Source organism: Bombina bombina, chromosome 2, assembly GCF_027579735.1.
Source record: "Bombina bombina isolate aBomBom1 chromosome 2, aBomBom1.pri, whole genome shotgun sequence".
Lineage (NCBI taxonomy): Eukaryota > Metazoa > Chordata > Amphibia > Anura > Bombinatoridae > Bombina > Bombina bombina.
The window spans coordinates 729,869,318-729,890,535 of NC_069500.1; the positions used below are offsets into that span (position 1 = coordinate 729,869,318).

General features: G+C 36.6%; 1 protein-coding gene across 1 annotated transcript in view; it reads right to left on the bottom strand.

The window, feature by feature from the left end:
- Positions 1-369: 369 nt before the first annotated feature.
- The window catches only part of SPINK2 (serine peptidase inhibitor Kazal type 2), a 27,110-nt gene continuing 6,261 nt past the window's right edge, over positions 370-21,218 (bottom strand). The window contains exons 3-4 of the mRNA XM_053702747.1: positions 7,637-7,746; positions 370-516 (exon numbers count right to left, since the gene is read on the bottom strand). Coding sequence (XP_053558722.1) covers positions 471-516; positions 7,637-7,746 — 156 coding nt within the window. The 3' untranslated portion in view covers positions 370-470. The remainder of the gene's footprint in view (positions 517-7,636; positions 7,747-21,218) is intronic.

Sequence of the window (21,218 nt, forward strand, 5' to 3'; positions counted from 1 at the left end):
CTTGCTATCTTAATTTAAAAAGCAGGAATGTGATGCATAGGAGCCGGCCCATTTTTGTTTGAGAACCTGGGTTATGTTTGCTTATTGGTGGGTAAATGTAAGTCTCCAATAAGCAAGCACTATTCATGGTGCTGAACCTAAAATGGGCTGGCTGCTAAGATTTACATTCCTGCATTTAAAATAAAGATAGCAAGAGAACAAAGAAAACTTTATAATAGGAGTAAATTAGAAAGTTGCTTAAAATTTCATGCTCTATCTGAACCATGAACGAAAAAAAATTGGGTTCAGTGTCCCTTTAAGCGGTATGTACAAATTTAATACGTTTTTTTTTTTTTTTTTGCTGTTCTTTCCTCAAAATGACAAACTAAAAACAATGATCTTTTTTTAATTTTATCAGAGCAGTTACATGAGATGAATGTTGTTTTAGAAGGACCGCCGTCTTCCTTTCTCCAAACTTTAATGCCATTCTTTTAACATTCTCCATTCCTCTTAATCAGAACCAACCGCCCACTGTCTCTGCAAATAAAAACAATATTCATTTTAAAAACATCAGATCCCTTATGTTTTAGAACATTTTCATTTACATGTTCTAGTGAGCAGAAGATCTCTTTAAATAGATTTAGTTTAATACACCCATTTAAGATCAGCAGATAAGCATTCTATGGAAAGCTGTTTTAAATGGCCTTTTCTAAAATAGGATGAAAGCTCAATCCTATTGGCTGATTGCAACAGCCAATAGGATTTTTTCAACCTTAATTCCGATTAGCTGATAGAATTCTATCAGCCAATTGGAATCTAAGGGACGCCATCTTGGATGACGTCATTTAAAGGAACCTTCATTCAGAAGAAGACGTTGTAAGAAGAGGATGCTGCACGTCGGATGTCTTGAAGATGGAGCCGCTCCGTGCCCTATGGATGAAGATAGAAGATGCTGTCTGGATGAAGACTTCTGCCTGGTTGGATGAAGATGTCGGCCCGCTTGGATGAAGACTTCTGCCGACTTCGATGAGGACTTCTGCCGCTTTGTTGAGGATGGATGTTGGCTCTTCAGAAACTGTAAGTGGATCTTCGGGGGTTAGTGATAGGCTTTTTTAAGGGTTTTTGGGTGGGTTTTAATTTTAGATTAGGGTTTGGGCTTTTGAAAAAGAGCTAAATGCCCTTTAAGGGGCAATGCCCATACAAATGCCATTTTCAGGGCAATGGGTATCTTAAGTTTTTTAGATTAGGTTTTTATTTGGGCCGTTGGTTGTGTGGGTGGTGGGTTTTACTGTTGGGGGGTATTTGTATTTTTTATTTACAGGTAAAAGAGTTGATTTCTTTGGGGCAATTCCCAGCAAAAGGTCCTTTTAAGGGCCATTGGTAGTTTATTGTAGGCTAGGGTTTTTTTTTATTTTGGGGGGCTTTTTTATTTTCATAGGGCTCTTAGATTAGGTGTAATTAGATATTTGATAATTTATTTTTTATTTTGTGTAACAGTGTTTATTTTTTTTTTGTAACTTAGTTTTTGTTATTTTTGTTATTTTTTGTAACTTTGTAATTTTTAATTGTAGATTTAAATAATTTGAGTAGGGTTAGGTTTTTAACTATATAATATATTTAATGTAATTTTAGTATAACTGGGTAGGTTAATTATTAGTTTAATATAGTTTAATGTAATTTTAGTCTAATAGGGTAGATTAATTAATAGTTTAATATAGTTTAATGTAATTTTAGTATAACAGTTAGGGTAGGTTAATTAATAGTTTAATATAGTTTAATGTAATTTTAGTATAACAGTTAGGGTAGATTAATTAGTAGTTTAATATAGTTTAATTTAATTCTAAAGGTAAGTTTAAATTTATTATAAGATATGGATGAGGTAATATTTAATATAAAGTTAGCGGGTTGTTAGGTTTAGGGGTTAATAGGTTAATTTAGTTTATGGCGATGTGGGGGGCTGGCGGTTTGGGGGTTAATAGGTTTAGTAAGTGGTAGTGATGTGGGAGGCCAGGGGTTTAGGGGTTAATACATTTATTTAGTTTCGGTGGGCTCTGAGAACGGTGGACTAGGGGTTAACATTATTTAGGTGGCGGTGGGGTCCGGGAGCGGCAGAATAGGGGTTAATAACTTTATGTAGGTGGCGGTGGTGTCGGGCGGCAGATTAGGGGTTAATAAGTATATATTTAGGTGGCGCGGTGTTGGGGTGGCAGATTAGGGGTTAATAAGTATAAAGTAGGTGGCGGCGGTGTCGGGCGGCAGATTAGGGGTAATAAGTATAATGTAGGTGGCGGGGATGTAGGGGTGGCAGATTAGGGGTGTTTAGACTCGGGGCTTATGTTAGGGTGTTAGGTGTTAACATAACTTTTATTCTTCCATAGAAATTAATGGGATATCGGGCAGCAGCGAACATGAGCTTTTGCTGCTTTCAGACTCCCATTGATTCCTAGGGCGGCGGATTGAAAAGCAGGTACTCTGGGCCGGAATAGTGGCGAGCGTACCTGTTAGATATTTGTTAAATAGCAAAAGTAGTCAGATAGTGCCGAATTTGCATTCGGAACATCTGCAATGACGTAAGCATCGATCTGTGTCGGACTGAGACCAGCAGATTGTATGTTACGTCACAGATTTCAACTTTTACCGGTCTGTAGGCTTTGATAAATAAGGGGAATCAGTCTTGCCACAATTACGCTGCGGAATTCCAGCGTATTTGCGGTTGACGGCTTGATAAATAGGCCTCTATAAATATATTACTACTATTTTAGACTGTATATATGGTTCAAATATAAAGCACCTAACACTAAATAAAATTGTATGGTATTTCTCTCTCACTTGTTGGTGTTTTTCAATTAATATTGCTTGGATTGGATTTATATGAAGCCTTCTAGTGTGAATGACACATGTACCAGCAGGCTGAACTGTGATGATATTCAGCTTTGTGAAATAAAAACTGGCAGCAGACATGCCAAATCAAGAAACCAATTTACATACTAGAGTATCATTTATCTACAGTAGTAAAATATAAATACTGGGCGAGTCTGAATAAATCATGAATGGAGCCTGGCAGTCTGGGGCAGAGAGGATATATTGAAACAGTGTGGGGTTTGGGCAGGTTTATCAATAGAAGAAAGAGGGGCAGTAGTACTTACCTACCAATTCAGGTCTGATACTAGCAAGACCATTTGGAGGTAAGTACTGTATGCGTAAAAGACAATATTATAAAGACAGCAATTAATGCAGGGTAGACAAAAAAAAAAGACAGATTGATTTATAGATAGATAGACAGACAACCTTTAGGTATTTTGCTATCTTTAAAATCAACTAGAGTCAATAAATAAAACCAAAGCTCCATTACATAAACGTCTTATCTAAGTCTATAGAGTTAAAGGGACATTATATCCAAATGTTAAAGCACTTGAAAGTGATGCAGCATAGCTGTAAAAAGCTGAATAGAAAATTTCACCTGAACATGTCATGTAATAAAGGAAGATATTTTACCTCAAATGTTTACGTATTCACACCCCACTGTAAAGAGACTTTAAGGAGCCAGTCAGGATACTTGTCCCAGGACTTGCAAGGGAGTGTGCATCTGGCATGTGCAGGCACAGTCATATTATTTTCCTATTCAAGTATATAAGTTTACTATGAAATCTCATTAAATTTCAGTGAAATCTCATGAGATCACAGCAAAGGCAAAACATTACCTTAGCACTGCTGATGCTGATTGGCTATTGTCTTTTTGGGTTTTTTTTTTTCAACTTGCAGCTGGACAGCAGCTAAAATATAACTGTTCACATAGCACTTACTCTGGTGATCTGAAGAAATTTTGAGATAAAATATCTTCCCTTTTAACATGTTCAGGTGATATTTTATTGTCAGCTTTTTATAGTTATACTGCATCACTTTTAAGTCATTTAGCATATGAGTATTATGTCCCTTTAATTTAAACATAGGCAAATAGTAGGTCAGTTCCTTCCATGTTATGGAATCATTTTCTGCAGGTTGAATAGAAGCACAATTTAGATATGCAAGTATGCACCTTAATAAAACTGTGAAACAGGCAGCGCAGGGCTGGTCAGAATTTGAAAAGACAAACCAAAAGGCTCTTAGCAATTTAGATGTCTTCTGGCACCTCTTATTTCTCTAATCATTGCTACAGTACTGAATTTTTTAGTATACAGCTGTAGGTTTCAATAGCAAAAATAAAGATAAAGAAACATACTGTCCCTTTAAATGATGCATGCACAGTCAGAAATAGGGCTTTCATCTAAATCACCCAAGTACTAGAAAAGTTCCTTAATAATTCAAAGAGATAGTTTGGATGCCATTATCTTCACTATTAGAGAGGAGAACACAGTCCATTTTTTTAAAAAAAGGACAGCACAGCTCTGAAATACCAGGACATTCCCCGTTGAACAAGGTACATGGCAACCCCAGATGATCATTTCAGCCGTCTGTGGGTGCAGTAATATCCCTCTGGGCACATTGAACAGGGAGTCCACACCTGTTTTCTGCAATCACCCTCAGTATGTGAAGATCTAAACACGCCAACATGTAAAGAAGTCACACACAATCTTCAGGGGCTTTCTGAGCATTATATTGTAATGTAGGTGTCTCTCCTTCAAATCCATAACGCTGCATTGTGAGATAAACAGTTAAATCTTTTGAGGGATCTCACAGTACTGACGAGACCTCTTAATCACATTACAGTGGAGAGCTTTAGATCATAGGGCCCTTGGGGAGACAGTTCCCAGGGTAATATAAAACATATTTAAAGAAAGAGAAGAGCTCATCCAGAAACCAGCAATGGCTCAGTAGCTGGTTATTTGGCAAGTCACCACCTGGGAGCATCCTCCTCTAGCCCAACTGTAGTTTTCATAGAGGAGACCTATATAGTATATAAGTCTGCTCCCACATAAAGGATATACAGCCCCAAAATACCAGACAATCCTCAAGACAATGGTTGAATGCTTCTGTAAATACCAGCACATAATGCAACTCAACACCAGCTGAAGCAGACATTATTGGGAGGTATTAGAGTGGGAATACCTCTAAGTTGATAAATATTGCGCCCTTGGTTAAATAGCACTTTAATGTTCCTTTTGCATGCAGACAAGGGTTAGGGTTGTTTATTTTGAGCTTTCCATTGCTATTAAAGGGTCATTGAAGTCATAATTCATAGTTTAGAAAGAGCAAATAATTTAAACAAAGTAAATTTCATACCATTTTTTTTGTGGTATCCTTTGAGAACTTAGCATACTTAGGTAGTCTCAGGAGCAGCAATGTTCTACTGGGAGCTAGCCAGTGACCAGTGGCTACAAAACATATGCCTCTTGTTATTGACTCACTAGATGTGTTTACCTATGCCCATTCATGCACTGCTGCTTTGTAACTGACTTCAATTATGTTTAATTGTGTAACATTACAGCATTTCCTTTTTAGCGCTTTTAAGTTCCTTTAAATATATCATTTTTCCTACCAACATGGTGTCTGAAGGGGAGCTGGGGGGGGATAACCCCCTGGAAATGTACCCTTATATTTAAGAATAAGCACATACTTCAGTCACTTTTTTATGCCAGTGACCCACCATGTGTAAAACAATGTGCAGCTCATGTTTACATCAAACACTCTCCTGCTGCACGGTGCCACTCAAAGGATTATTATTGGGTTATTTTATTTTGTTGTGCCCCTCCCCACAGAGAAAATTATTGCTGACAAGAAAGTCAATGGGCCTCATTATAAAAGTGAGATAATGGGGTCTATTCATATACATGCGGACAGACATGATCCGCTATAGCAAACCATGTACGCCGCACATCGATAAATGCCGACAGCATACGCTTTATTATTGCACCAGCAGTTCTTGTGAACTGCTGGTGCAATACCGCCCCGCTAGCAGGGGGTGTCAATCAGCCCGATCGTACATGATCGGGCGGATTGCTATATGCCGCCTCAGAGGCGGCGTATGAGTTTAGGAGCAGCACTCTTAAGACCGCTGCTTCTTAACTCCTGTTTCTGGCGAGCCTGAAGGCTCACGCGGAAACAAGGGGAACGGGCCATTCTGCCCTTGTTAAATTGACCCCCATGTTTGAGATTCATTGAGCAACCTCTTCAGCTATATTTTCTCCAGTTTCATCAGTGGACTTTCTTACCATTAACATATATAGGACTAGATTACAGTTCATATTTTGCTCTGGTAGCCTTGAATAATCTTATGTCTGATGGTTGTTATGTGGATGGTTCATTAGAAATGAAGATTTACAATTTAAATAAGTGTAGGTTTTTATCTCTTACACCCTACGGTAAGTTGCCTGTATTGTTTCAAAATAGATCACTTGAAGAGTTGTCTTTGCTTAATGCTTTATTAGCACTACAATCCAAAAACAATCTGATTGGAAATCAGATAAAGGGGCCGTGTGGTCGTTTTCGTGACCTCTAATGGCATGTAAATAAAGATATATGTGATGTAAAATACATAAACTGAATTGTCACGTAATCCCACAGTTTACAAATAGGTCAGAATACTGGCCAAAATAGTGCACTAAACTCTTTGACCTATTTGTAAATGTTTGGTTTGTGCACAGCACTCTAGCTCCGGATTATTAAATCCAACTGACTACTCTATTACAGGGCATTCCCACTCAAATGAGTGTAGTGTCTTTGCATTTCTATTTTGAATCAAAATAGTTTAAAGATAGTTGTTGAATCTTCTGGATAATGGAATGGAGAATAGCGTTTTGGTGGATTTAGTAATTATATCACAGGCTGAAGGGCCTGTTTATTAATTCATCACTATTTATAGTATATAGTGATGCAAAATAGTGACAGGTGTGCAAAGAACCTGTTGTGTTCCAAAACATAGATATGTGTGTATGTTTCTTTAAGGGTTTAGAATAGTAGCTTTATGGGTATAGTGGGCATGTGTATTGGGCTATGGATTTTGCTAGTTTTTAATTAGTGTAAAAGTGCTTTTTACAGGTACAAAAACTGTTTGCGACCAGAAAATGTTTGGATTTTGGACTAGTTTGGATTCTAGAATATTTATATGTTTGCATCTGTAAAATGGGACAGCTTGGAGAAGGAATGGGACCATATGTAAACAACAGTATCTTATGTCATTTAGTTTAATATTTACATCTCATAATACAGCTTATACATGTAACCTAAAGGTAGTTTTATATCATTTGTATTACTTTTGTATGCATAGTCCAATCAGAAAGATAGAACAGGCTTTGAGAATATGTACCTGTATTCATTTTTTAACTTTAATTGATTGAGAAGGTAGAATTTTTGTTTGTTTTGTTACATTGCTTCCTAAAGTCATGCAATATGGAGGTAGTATTGTCAGACTGTTTTGTGCATGCTAAAAGCCAATGTTACATTAGAAACTTTTGGGGGTAGCCGGTAATAAGTCTAAAGGTGTCTAGGGGCTTTTCAAGTACTTTTAGTTGTAGAATTTGCTATGAGAAAAATGTATCGAAAATGTGTTGAAAATTATCACAACTATAAACTATAAATATATATTATAGGCCCATTTAAAAAAAAAAAGAAAGATAATAAAACATGATAACAAAAATACGACTGACATAATAGCATTATCATATTTACATATTTATTTTGTGTGACAAGGTTCAAGATTAAGAAAACAGCTGAATGTTACCTGTTTGCAAAGCATAGTATGCACTCGTTTGCATATGTGTTTCCGTCAGTTCCACAAACCGGACTCAGATTTCTTGGACATCCAGGTAAGCGATAAGACTCACAGTGTGGCTGGGGGTAAAACAGGACTGTTATTCACATATCTGACAATTATAACAAATACCAATAATTACATAGCTAATGAACCATGATGCACAATATAGTCCTTAAGATAAGGCTAAAGAAAATATACATATATACATATAATGTATTTATATATAATAATGTATTTATATATACATATAATGTATTTATATATAATAATGTATTTATATATAATAATGTATTTATATATACATATAATGTATTTATATATAATAATGTATTTATATATAATAATGTATTTATATATACATATAATGTATTTATATATAATAATGTATTTATATATACATATAATGTATTTATATATAATAATGTATTTATATATAATAATGTATTTATATATACATATAATGTATTTATATATAATAATGTATTTATATATAATAATGTATTTATATATACATATAATGTATTTATATATAATAATGTATTTATATATACATATAATGTATTTATATATAATAATGTATTTATATATACATATAATGTATTTATATATAATAATGTATTTATATATACATATAATGTATTTATATATAATAATGTCTTTATATATAATAATGTATTTATATATAATAATGTATTTATATATACATATAATGTATTTATATATAATAATGTATTTATATATACATATAATGTATTTATATATAATAATGTATTTATATATAATAATGTATTTATATATACATATAATGTATTTTTTTTACACTTAAAAATATTACCTATATGCATTATGTTAAAGAGACAGTCTACTCCAGAATTTGTATTGTTTAAAAAGATAGATAATCCATTTATTACCCATTCCCCAGTTTTGCATAACCAGCACAGTTATATTATTATACTTTTACCTTTGTAAATTCCTTGTATCTAAGCCTCTGCAGACTGCCCTCTTATCTCAGTCCTTTGACAGACATGCATTTTAGCCAATCAGTGCTGACTCTTAAATAACTCCATGGGAGTGAGCACAATGTTATCTATATGGCACACATGAACTAGCTCTGCCTAACTGTAAAAAACTGTTAAAATGCACTGAGATAGGAGGCGGTTTTAACAGTTTGGAAATCAGTTTGAGTCTACCTAGGTTTAGCTAGGATCGGATCTCTGGTTAGTTTTCAGAGCGCTAATTACCACTGCAAGCTCGCGGTAGCAATAACCAGTCACTTGTAATGGCTGGTTTATTATCTCACTCCCGCAAACGTGCAAATTTGCCCATTTGCGGTAGCGATAATTTAGCGTTCCACTTGTAATCTAGCCCTATGTGTGTTTATTGCAGAAATGTAGTTAACTGTTAAAAAAAAAGTCTAGGCACTATATACTTATACAGACTCTTGCCTCTTTTAAGCCTTCACCAGGGACGCCTGGTTAGGATATTTTATATTAGTATATTTTTTTGGGATGTTTCTTTGTGAGGTTTAATAAAGCTTTTTCTATCTTTTCAACTGATTGTGTTTTATTGTGGAGTGCGGGAGTCATATATTAACATATTGTATTTTGTAGATGTGTGGAATCTATTTTTCCAGCACCCCTAATTGCTTAATTTATTTATTTTTCCCATTAATTTACTTTTCTCAATTTTTGTATATATTGAGGTTTCACTCTTTAAATAAATTATGCAGTTGTTTAAAATGACATGTTCTGTCTGAATAATGAAGTATTTTTACGTTTCATGTCCCTTTAAGTCTTGAGTCTGCACAAAATAAATCCTGAAAATAAATTGTGATTTTGACTAATAGGACTGCCATGGAAATGGAAGCCAAAATAGCCTCTGTTGAATTTGCACTGCAAACTGAATTAAATTGATATGAGACAAAAAGTTCCACAAGACACCTATTTAAAGGTAAGGTTTTTTTAGAGCCCCTACAGCCTCAATAAAACAAGGTGGTCCAGAGCAGAGAGAGGCATCTGCTTAATCAAGATGAGATGAGACAAATGAATGATTTTCACCTACGATAACTCCCTTTCTAATATTAGAAAGCCGTATAGTGTTATATTGTTTTTTTATATTAAACACATATAGTGCTTCAGAAATGTGGATGCCCTTGAGCTTAGCTTTTTGATTTTCAACAAAGGATACACAGAAAATAAGATAATTGTGACGTTGTTTAAAAATGCATGATCTTTCTGAATCATGAAAGAAAAATATTATATTTTATTTCCCTTTAATTAACTAATGAACAAATGTGGTTTCCTATTTTTACATACATACTCTATATGCAGGGTGGAGCTTGTTTGTTATTCTCCAGAATCATGGATTCAGTAGCCAGGGAAAGCTATGATGTTCGATTTCTGGCACCTTGTAGCATTGAATGTAACAGATCCTTAGAATTAAAATCCATTATGAACTAAAAATCTAAATTATAATACTACTACGCGTTTCTCTGTAAGAGGAGTGTTTCAGACTGGTTTTCATTCAATCTGAAAAATACTCCAATTTCCAAAATGTTTGTGGGTAAAGTGGGCTCCACAAGTGACCACTTTTCCTGAGTAGCTCCTATGACATTACATATGATGCCACTAGCACCTAAATCATGCATACAGCCTATTACATACATTATTACAAAAGCAGATTTTAAGATGAGCATTTCTGTAGAAACATATATTTCTAAAATGCATCTAATCAAATGTGAAATTATTTAGCATTTCAGATTTGTATCTTATGTCACTTTCAGTATGTAACATGCAATGCATTCTCGTGCGGGGAAGAATAGCAACATTGTGTCAATGTAAATTTCAGGAAGAGCAGGCAAAATTAATAATACATATTAAATATGCACTGCATTTATTTTTTGCTATGCTTAAAGGGACACTGTAGGCACAACAAAACTAATCGCTGCTGCAAAGAAAATCATATATTAAATATTTTTAAAATGCCCTATCTGTTTCAATTACTTTCCGTTTAGAAGATATTTGGCTCCAAATTTTTAAACCTTTCCAAACCCACTCTGTTTTTCATTATTCTCGTTGTCCAATCCGGGCTGACAACACCGGTTGGAAGATGACAACCTTTATTCTTATTGCGCATGCGCAAGATACCGCGACGTCATTGCTCACGTCACTCTCTGCATGTCTGTTCTGTATGCAGTAGACCCGTTCTATCGATCGCGGATAAGAAGAGTTTGCTGCACTGTAAAAGTAAGTTCATTGCTTGCGTCCCTACACTTAGCAAGCAATTAGCTTCATACAATAGAATCTCCCTAGAATTAACAAGCAATGTTAGAAAAGATTTAAATACTATTTGTTAATAAGGACCAATATATACAGTATAGTATAAACGATGTCATATTTATTTTTTATTTCATGCAAAAGATCTATTATGGATTGTATACAAGTGAATCTCCCTAGAAAAAACGAGCAATTAAAAATAAACTATGTAAAACTAATTGTTTATACAGATCAATATATTAAGTATAAACAATCTCTTATTAGATAAAATAACTTTATTAATACATTTATATTGGTAAATCTTTATATTCATATATGTAAGTAAATAGTATTACATTTATAGATATAAAGATATAAGGCATTGAAAAATACTACAGTTTCGATTGACCATAAAATGGCTTGATAACAGATTTCATGGATTCAGCATAACAATACACAAACATGAATCCAATTAACATACGGGCAGTTTCGGCTTCAGACAAAACAAACACGCATGCGCAAACCACAGTAATCGGCTGATAATTATATGCATAAAATAGGGCTAGAATAGGTTACTGATTTTGGATATGAACTGCCCATATTGGAGGGTTGGATTAGGTGATGTCAGGATTAAAAAATAAAACTTATTTTTATGCTGTTATTCAGCTTCGTTTGAATCTGAAAATAGGTTAGTGATTTATTTATTATATCTTTATTTTGAAATATGGGTTCTGTTTTTGGTTAAAAATCCAAAAGTTAGTAATCCTTTAAATAAATATTTTATGGTGAGGGTCTAATTTTGAATTTAATATCCCTTTTAAGGGGAGACACACTAATATTTAAAGGGACGTGAAACCCAACATTTTTCTCTCAGGATTCAGATAGAGTAGTCATTTTCAAACAACTTTCCAATTTACTTCTGTTCAATTTATTTTTTATTCTCTTGGTATCTTGTACTGAAGAAGCAGCAATGCACTCCTGGGAGCTAGCTAAACACATTTGTAAACAAATAAAAATGGGCATACAAGTTTAGCCACCAATCAGCAGCTATCTCCACGCTCCTGAGCCTATCTAGATATGCTTTTCAACAAAAGAATGCCAAGAGAATGAAGCAAATTAGATAATTTAAAATTGTATTCTTTATCTGAATCATGAAAGAAACATTTTGATTTGCATGTACCTTTAAAGAAATCAAAGCAATACAACAAAAAAAGCAATGAAAACTGGATGCATAGTACTAAGAGGCCAATTTCAAATTAAAGTTCTGTAAATAGTAATAACACAAAGATGCAGGAATTGTGTGCACCAATAAAGTCAAATATTCCCTATGAATTGTTTTGTTAAAACAGTCGTTTTTAAAAATGACTTCACCACAATTGTGAATTGTATCCCCCCTTTTTCTCATCTATTATATCTTTAGATATGCTAATTGATTATTAATGGTGTTTGGAAAGTGGATTCTGTGTCGGCCACAGACCTAACAGAATAGAACAATGGTTGGAGCTTGACCTGCAACCTAATCATACTGAAAGCAGGGGCTGTTATCAAATAGCCGCTGTACACAAGCTCTATGGTTCAGTGCATCAATGCAGATAGTGTGGGAATCTAAGGAAAGGAAAATTAATCCGCTGCTCAAAGAAGTAAAGTCTGGCATTGGCTGTGAGAGTAAAATCAGAGACCTGAGTGAAGGTTTCACGTTCTGGAATAGAACATATTTAATGTGTTATCAAAATAAAAGTTAATACTGTAATCTTAAAAAGTGCATTAAGGGTTTGCAAATTCCCCTTCACAGGGACGGACTTATAAGGGTGCCCAAGGGGGTCTGCTGGTGTGCTGCTTATGTTTACAGTCACAGCTTGTTAAATGATCTAGCACAGCAGTGACAGGTAACATGTTCTAGCCGTTGTGACTGTGGGGGAACGAGCGGCAGCAGGCAGGCAAATTATGATGTTGGGGGGCCTTGTCCCTGGAGATTAGGGGCCCTGAGGGAGTGAGGCAGGTAGTGGGGTGAGGGAGGGGCAAAGGAGACATGAGGGAGGGGCCCTTCCTTAATTTTTGCCCAGGTGCCCTGGTTGGTCTCAGTCTACCCCTGCTCTTTCAATGTATTCAAATACATTGAGTCTCCTGTAACAATACAAACTATCTTATCAAAGAGACACCAGGGGTTTAATGACCAATAAAGTTAACATTAAACTTTCATGATTCAGATAGAACGTGCAATTTAAAAAAAAAAAACACCTTTCTAATTTTCTTTTGTTATCTATTTGCTTATATACAGCGTGTTCTCACAACAGAGAATATGACTGTTTAGAAGAGGACCACTTCGCCCAGGTTGGATGAAGACTTCTCCCGGCTTCGTTGAGGACTTCGGCCCAGTTGGATGAAGACTTCTGCCGCTTCCTTGAGGATGGATGTCCGGTCTTCAGAACAGTCGATCTTCAGGGGGTTAGTGTTAGTTTTTTTTTTACAGGTAAAAGAGCTGATTACTTTGGGGCAATGCCCCGGAAAAGGCCCTTTTAAGGGCTATTGATAGTTTAGTTTAGCTAGGGTTTTTTTTATTTGGGGGGGGGGGTTTTAATTTTGATAGGGCTATTAGATTAGGTGTAATTAGTTTAAAGATCTGTAATTTGTTTTTTATTTTCTGTAATTTAGTGGGGGGGGGGGGGTTGGAATTTAGCTAATTTAATTTAATTTATTTAATTGTTTTTAATTTAGTTAATTTATTTAATTGTAGTGTAGTGTTAGGTGTTAGTGTAACTTAGGTTAGGTTTTATTTTACAGGTCAATTTGTATTTATTTTAGCTAGGTAGTTATTAAATAGTTAATAATTATTTAATAAATATTCTACCTAGTTAAAATAAATACAAACTTGCCTGTAAAATAAAAATAAACCCTAAGCTAGCTACAATGTAACTCTTAGTTATATTGTAGCTAGCTTAGGGTTTATTTTATAGGTAAGTATTTAGTTTTAAATAAGAATAATTTAGTTAATGATAGTAATTTTATTTAGATTTATTTAAATTATATTTAAGTTAGGGGGTGTTAGGGTTAGACTTAGGTTTAGGGGTTAATAAAATGTAATATAGTGGCGGCGACGTTGGGGGCGGCAGATTAGGGGTTAATAAGTGTAGGTAGGTTGCAGCGACATTGGGGTGTCAGATTAGGGGTTAATAAATATAATGTAGGTGGCGGCGATGTTGGGGGCAGCAGATTAGGGGTTAATAAGTGTAGGTAGGTTGCAGCGACATTGGGGTGTCAGATTAGGGGTTAATAAATATAATGTAGGTGGCGGCGATGTTGGGGGCAGCAGATTAGGGGTTAATAAGTATAATGTAGGTGACGGCGGTGTCCAGAGCAGCAGATTAGGGGTTAATAAGAATAATGTAGGTGTCAGCGATGTCGGGGGCGGCAGATTAGGGGTTAATAAGTGTAAGATTAGGGGTGTTTAGACTCGGGGTTCATGTTAGGGTGTTAGGTGTAAACATAACTTTAGTTTCCCCATAGGAATCAATAGGGCTGCGTTACTGAGTTTTACGCTGCTTTTTGGCAGATGTTAGACTTTTTCTCAGCCGGCTCTCCCCATTAATGTCTATGGGGAAATCGTGCACAAGCACGTACGACTAGCTCACCGCTGACTTAAGAAGCGCTGGTATTGAAGTGCGGTATGGGGCTTAATTTTGCTCTATGCTCACTTCTTGTCTTTTAACGCCGGGTTTGTAAAAACCTGTAATACCAGCGCTGTAGGTAAGTGAGCGGTGAAAAAAAAACTGCTCGTTAGCACCGCATAGCTCCTGACACAAAACTCGTAATCTGGCCGTGTGCTTTTTACAATCAATACTGAAAAAGCATTTCTGTGGAAAGACAATAACACTGCTTGCCTGACCAGATAGATAAGACAATCTTCACAATGCATTTTAGGGCTCCTCCCCCTTCCTCAGGTGTATCTGGATTGTGGTATAGAGTTTTTCCAAATTAGTGCGTATATTACAAGTGTGAGCCAATCATTTCTTTAATAAGAGAAACGGCTACTTTTTCTACCGCTTTTTCTCATTGGTTACATTTCAAAAACTCCATTGACCAATTGTCTAGCGGTCATTGTTACAATGCAAATGTGTAATTCCAATCGTTCTATGGACATACTATCGTTGTTAAAATATTAACATACACAAATAAAAAATAAAAGATACATACATAAAAACAATTTAGAAAATAAATATACATATATCATATGGATCTATACAGAGAAAACGGAAGATCCAAACCTTTATTTCGATATTATCAAAAAGCAAAATCTGATTTGCTTGCAGTGCTCCAAAACAGACTACCGTTTTAATTGACAGATCTATGAGCCAATATCATCACAGGAAAACATTAGTTTATCTAATTGGTTTAGTTTCAATAACGTGTCTATAATAACTTGCAACCATGAAGCCACACATATATAGCTGTGTAGCCAGACTTATCACCAATTAAACAATGTGGCCAGCCTTCATTAAAAAAACTTTAACAAAACTGTTTCAAGGAGAAAGAAATGATAGGGATAATCTAGCTGAGCTAATTTTGATTAGCAACTCCTCTTAGTTATGTTGTTGTTTTTGCCCGTTCACAACAAAAAAAGATAAATCACATAACCCATAAAAAACATCAGTAGATATGCCTTGTTAGACAAAGTACAACACCAAAAGGGATGCCCTACCATGACTGGCAAAACATAATGCCTACCTATCAATTTATAATCTGTCTGATTCATTAGTTATAAAAGGGGAAGGCCAGCCATATCAACCTAATATAACATTGGCTCATTACATAGGTTTGGCTGGACAAATCCGGCCAGGCATTATGTTTTTAATTTGTTTATGCTATACTAAATTGTACACACTATCTGTGATATCTTATTATTTTAATAAACTACTATATTTGATATGATCTTTTTCATTGGCGCTGTCAATTTCTGATTGTTGCAAAAGTGAATTGTTAGCAAATAGCAGCCTAATGCAAGTTTTTTCATTGATTTTATATTGATTATTTTAGTTGTTTTAAGGAATCTTTAGGAAGGTGCTCTCATTTAGCTGATATTTGTATGTCTTCATATGTCTATATATGTGTATATATGTTGGTATGTGTGCACATACATATTTACACATATAAACACATTAATAGACATGTATATACATTCATACACATACATACACATATATACATACACACATACAAATATACACACATATATATACAGTGTGTTCTCACAACAGATAATATGGCTGTTCAGAAGTTGAACAACTTTATTGTTTATGTGAAGTTGACAAAATTAAATGAAATTATATTTGTAAGGACTTGTAACAGATTTTTGTGAAAATTAAATTTATGACTAAAACATTTCATAAAATGTTTTGTGACTTCAACTACACTAATAAATACTGGTGTGGTTATATATTGCTATTTACATGAGTTATCATATATATTAGTAAAATAACTATGCAACTTAAAAAAAAAAAAGTTATGGAGCAGAGCAAAGTTTCGCAGTCAGATTTCCAATATTTCAGAAAATGAACAACTTTATGCTAGATTACAAGTGGAGAGCAAAAATATTAGCACTAACACCGCTTAAAGGGACATGAAACCCAATTTTTTTCTTTCGTGATTTAGAAAGAGCATGACATTTTAAACAACTTTCTAATTTACTTCTATTATCTAATTTGCTTCATTCTCTTGATATCACTTGCTGAAAAGGATATCTAGATATGCTCAGTAGCTGCTGATTGGTTGCTGCACATAAAGGCCTTGTGTGATTGGCTCACACATGTGCATTGCTATTTCTTCAACAAAGGATATCTAAAGAATTGAGCAAATTAGATAATAGAAGTAAATTGGAAATTTGTTTAAAATTGCATGCCCTATCTGAATCATGAAAGTTTAATTTTGACTAGAATGTCCCTTTAAGTAAAATCAATAGTTCTCCTATGTTTGCGCTGGTGAAATATATATATATATATATAGAGAGAGAGAGAGATGCATTTGAGCCCTTCTCAGTCAAACACCCAGACATATACCATTTCCCTTTTAAACTTGTTTTATATATTTTGTTAAGCATATTTTCTCCTGTTAAGTGTAGTCAGTCCACGGGTCATCCATTACTTATGGGATTATAACTCCTCCCTAACAGGAAGTGCAAGAGGATCACCCAAGCAGAGCTGCCACATAGCTCCTCCCCTCTACGTCATACCCAGTCATTCTCTTGCACCTAACTAAAGATAGGACGTGTGAGAGGACTGTGGTGTGTTAAACTTAGTTTTTATTTCTTCAATCAAAAGTTTGTTATTTTAAACGGCACCGGAGTGTGTTGTTTGTTCTCAGGCAGCATTAGAAGAAGAATCTGCCTGAGTTTTCTATGATCTTAGCGGTCGTAACTAAGATCCACTTGCTGTTCTCGGCCATTCTGAGGAGTGAGGTAACTTCAGAACAGGGGATAGCATGCAGGGCCCACCTGCAAGGAGGTATGTGCAGTAAATTATTTTCTAAGGAATGGAATTGACTGAGAAAATACTGCTAATACCGATGTAATGTAAGTGCAGCCTTAAATGCAGTAGTAGCGACTGGTATTAGGCTGATAAGTATGTATGTATACTCTGAGGTATTTCTGGGGAATGGAATTTCACTAAGAAAATACTGTCAATATTAAAGTAATATTTGAGCCTGCACTGCAGTGAAAGCGACTAGCAGCAGGCTTATTAATAACACTTCATAATTTTCAATTTTAAAACGTTTACTGGCATGTTAATAGTTTTTTCTGAGGTACTTGGTGATAAAACTTTATGGGCATGATTTTTACCACATGGCTGTCGTTTTTTTCTGCATAAAAACAGTTTACTGAGCTTCCCCACTGTTGTAATATGAGTGGGAGGGGCCTATTTTAGCGCTTTATTGCGCAGTAAAAATTTAGTCACAGTCTTCCTATTTCTTCCTCCATGATCCAGGACGTCTCTACAGAGCCCAGGGGTCTCTAAAACTAGTTTTGAGGGAGGTAATCAGTCACAGCAGACCTGTGACAGTGTGTTTGACTGTGATAAAAACGTTTATTATTTCAACTGTTATCCGTTTTGGGTATTAAGGGGTTAATCATCCTTTTTCTGGTGGGTGCAATCCTCTGCTAACTTTATACATTTTCTGTTAAAATTTGGTTGTTTTAACATATTTGGTTCATTGTTAATTCAACTGTGTCACATTTTTATGTTTCTTAAAGGCGCAGTAGCGTTTTTTATATAGCTTGTAAATTTATTTAAATGTTTTTTCCAAGCTTGCTAGTGTTATTGCTAGTCTGTTTAAACATGTCTGACACAGATGAATCTGTTTGTTCACTATGTTTAAAGGCCAATGTGGAGCCCAATAGAAATTTGTGCACTCAATGTATAGATGTTACTTTGAATAAAAGTCAAACTTTATATGTTAAAAGAATATCACCAGACAACGAGGGGGAAGTTATGCCGACTAACTCTCCTCACGTGTCAGTACCTTCGCCTCCCGCTCAGGAGGTGCGTGATATTGTGGCGCCAAGTACATCGGGGCGGCCCATACAAATCACTTTGCAAGACATGGCTAATGTTATGACTGAAGTACTATCTAAATTGCCAGAATTAAGAGGTAAACGCGATCACTCTGGGGTAAGAACAGAGTGCGCTTATAATAGTAGAACCATGTCTGATACTGCGTCACAATTTGCAGAACATGAGGACGGAGAGCTTCATTCTGTGGGTGACGGATCTGATCCAAGTAAACTGGATTCAGACATTTCAAATTTTAAATTTAAGCTTGAGAACCTCCGTGTATTACTAGGGGAGGTATTAGCGGCTCTGAATGATTGTAACACGGTTGCAATTCCAGAGAAAGTATGTAGGCTGGATAAATATTTTGCGGTACCGGCGTGTACTGACGTTTTTCCTATACCTAAAAGGCTTACAGAAATTGTTAACAAGGAGTGGGATAGACCCGATGTGCCCTTTTCACCCCCTCCTATATTTAGAAAAATGTTTCCAATAGACGCCACCACACGGGACCTATGGCAGACGGTCCCTAAGGTGGAGGGAGCAGTTTCTACTCTGGCTAAGCGCACCACTATCCCGGTGGAGGATAGCTGTGCTTTTTCAGATCCAATGGATAAAAAATTAGAGGGTTACCTTAAGAAAATGTTTGTTCAACAAGGTTTTATATTACAACCCCTTGCATGCATCGCGCCTGTCACTGCTGCGGCGGCATTCTGGTTTGAGTCTCTGGAAGAGACCCTTAGCACAGCTCCATTTGATGAGATTATGAACAAGCTTAAAGCCCTTAAGCTAGCTAATTCATTTATTTCTGATGCCGTAGTACACTTAACCAAACTTACGGCTAAGAACTCCGGATTCGCCATTCAAGCGCGCAGAGCGCTGTGGCTTAAATCCTGGTCAGCTGATGTGACTTCTAAATCTAAATTGCTTAATATTCCTTTCAAAGGGCAGACATTATTCGGGCCCGGCTTGAAAGAAATTATCGCTGACATTACTGGAGGTAAGGGCCATGCCCTGCCTCAAGACAGGGCCAAACCAAAGGCTAAACAGTCTAATTTTCGTGCCTTTCGTAACTTCAAGGCAGGAGCAGCATCAACTTCCTCCGCTCCAAGACAGGAAGGAACTGTTGCTCGCTACAGACAGGGCTGGAAACCTAACCAGTCCTGGAACAAGGGCAAGCAGGCCAGAAAACCTGCTGCTGCCCCTAAGACAGCATGAAGTGAGGGCCCCCGATCCGGAAACGGATATAGTGGGGGGCAGACTTTCTCTCTTTGCCCAGGCTTGGGCAAGAGATGTCCAGGATCCCTGGGCGTTGGAAATCATATCTCAGGGATATCTTCTGGACTTCAAAGCTTCTCCTCCACAAGGGAGATTTCATCTTTCAAGGTTATCAGCAAACCAGATAAAGAAAGAGGCGTTTCTACGCTGTGTACAAGACCTCTTACTAATGGGAGTGATCCACCCAGTTCCGCGGTCGGAACACGGGCAAGGATTCTATTCAAATCTGTTTGTGGTTCCCAAAAAAGAGGGAACCTTCAGACCAATCTTGGACTTAAAGATCCTAAACAAATTCCTAAGAGTTCCATCGTTCAAAATGGAAACTATTCGAACCATCTTACCCATGATCCAAGAGGGTCAGTACATGACCACAGTGGATTTAAAGGATGCCTACCTTCACATACCGATTCACAAGGATCATTACCGGCATCTAAGATTTGCCTTCCTAAACAGGCATTACCAGTTTGTAGCTCTTCCCTTCGGGTTAGCTACGGCTCCAAGAATCTTTACAAAGGTTCTGGGCTCTCTTCTGGCGGTACTAAGACCGCGAGGCATAGCGGTAGCTCCGTACCTAGACGACATTCTGATACAAGCGTCAAGTTTCCAAACTGCCAAGTCTCATACAGAGTTAGTTCTGGCATTTCTAAGGTCGCATGGGTGGAAGGTGAACGTAGTAAAGAGTTCTCTATTGCCACTCACAAGAGTTCCCTTTCTAGGGACTCTTATAGATTCTGTAGAAATGAAAATTTACCTGACGGAGGACAGGTTATCAAAACTTCTAAATGCTTGCCGTGTCCTTCATTCCATTCAACACCCGTCAGTGGCTCAGTGCATGGAAGTAATCGGCTTAATGGTAGCGGCAATGGACATAGTACCATTTGCGCGCCTGCATCTCAGACCGCTGCAATTGTGCATGCTAAGTCAGTGGAATGGGGATTACTCAGATTTGTCCCCTCTGCTAAATCTGGATCAAGAGACCAGAGATTCTCTTCTATGGTGGCTTTCTCGGCCACATCTGTCCAAGGGGATGCCCTTCCGCAGGCCAGATTGGACGATTGTAACAACAGACGCCAGCCTTCTAGGTTGGGGCGCAGTCTGGAATTCCCTGAAGGCTCAGGGATCATGGACTCAGGAGGAGAGACTCCTTCCAATAAACATTCTGGAATTAAGAGCAATTTTCAATGCTCTTCTGGCTTGGCCTCAGTTAGCAACTCTGAGGTTCATCAGGTTTCAGTCGGACAACATCACGACTGTGGCTTACATCAACCATCAAGGAGGAACAAGGAGTTCCCTAGCGATGATGGAAGTCTCAAAGATAATTCGCTGGGCAGAGTCTCACTCTTGCCACCTGTCAGCGATCCACATCCCAGGCGTGGAGAACTGGGAGGCGGATTTTCTAAGTCGCCAGACCTTTCATCCGGGGGAGTGGGAACTTCATCCGGAGGTGTTTGCCCAACTGCTTCATCATTGGGGCAAACC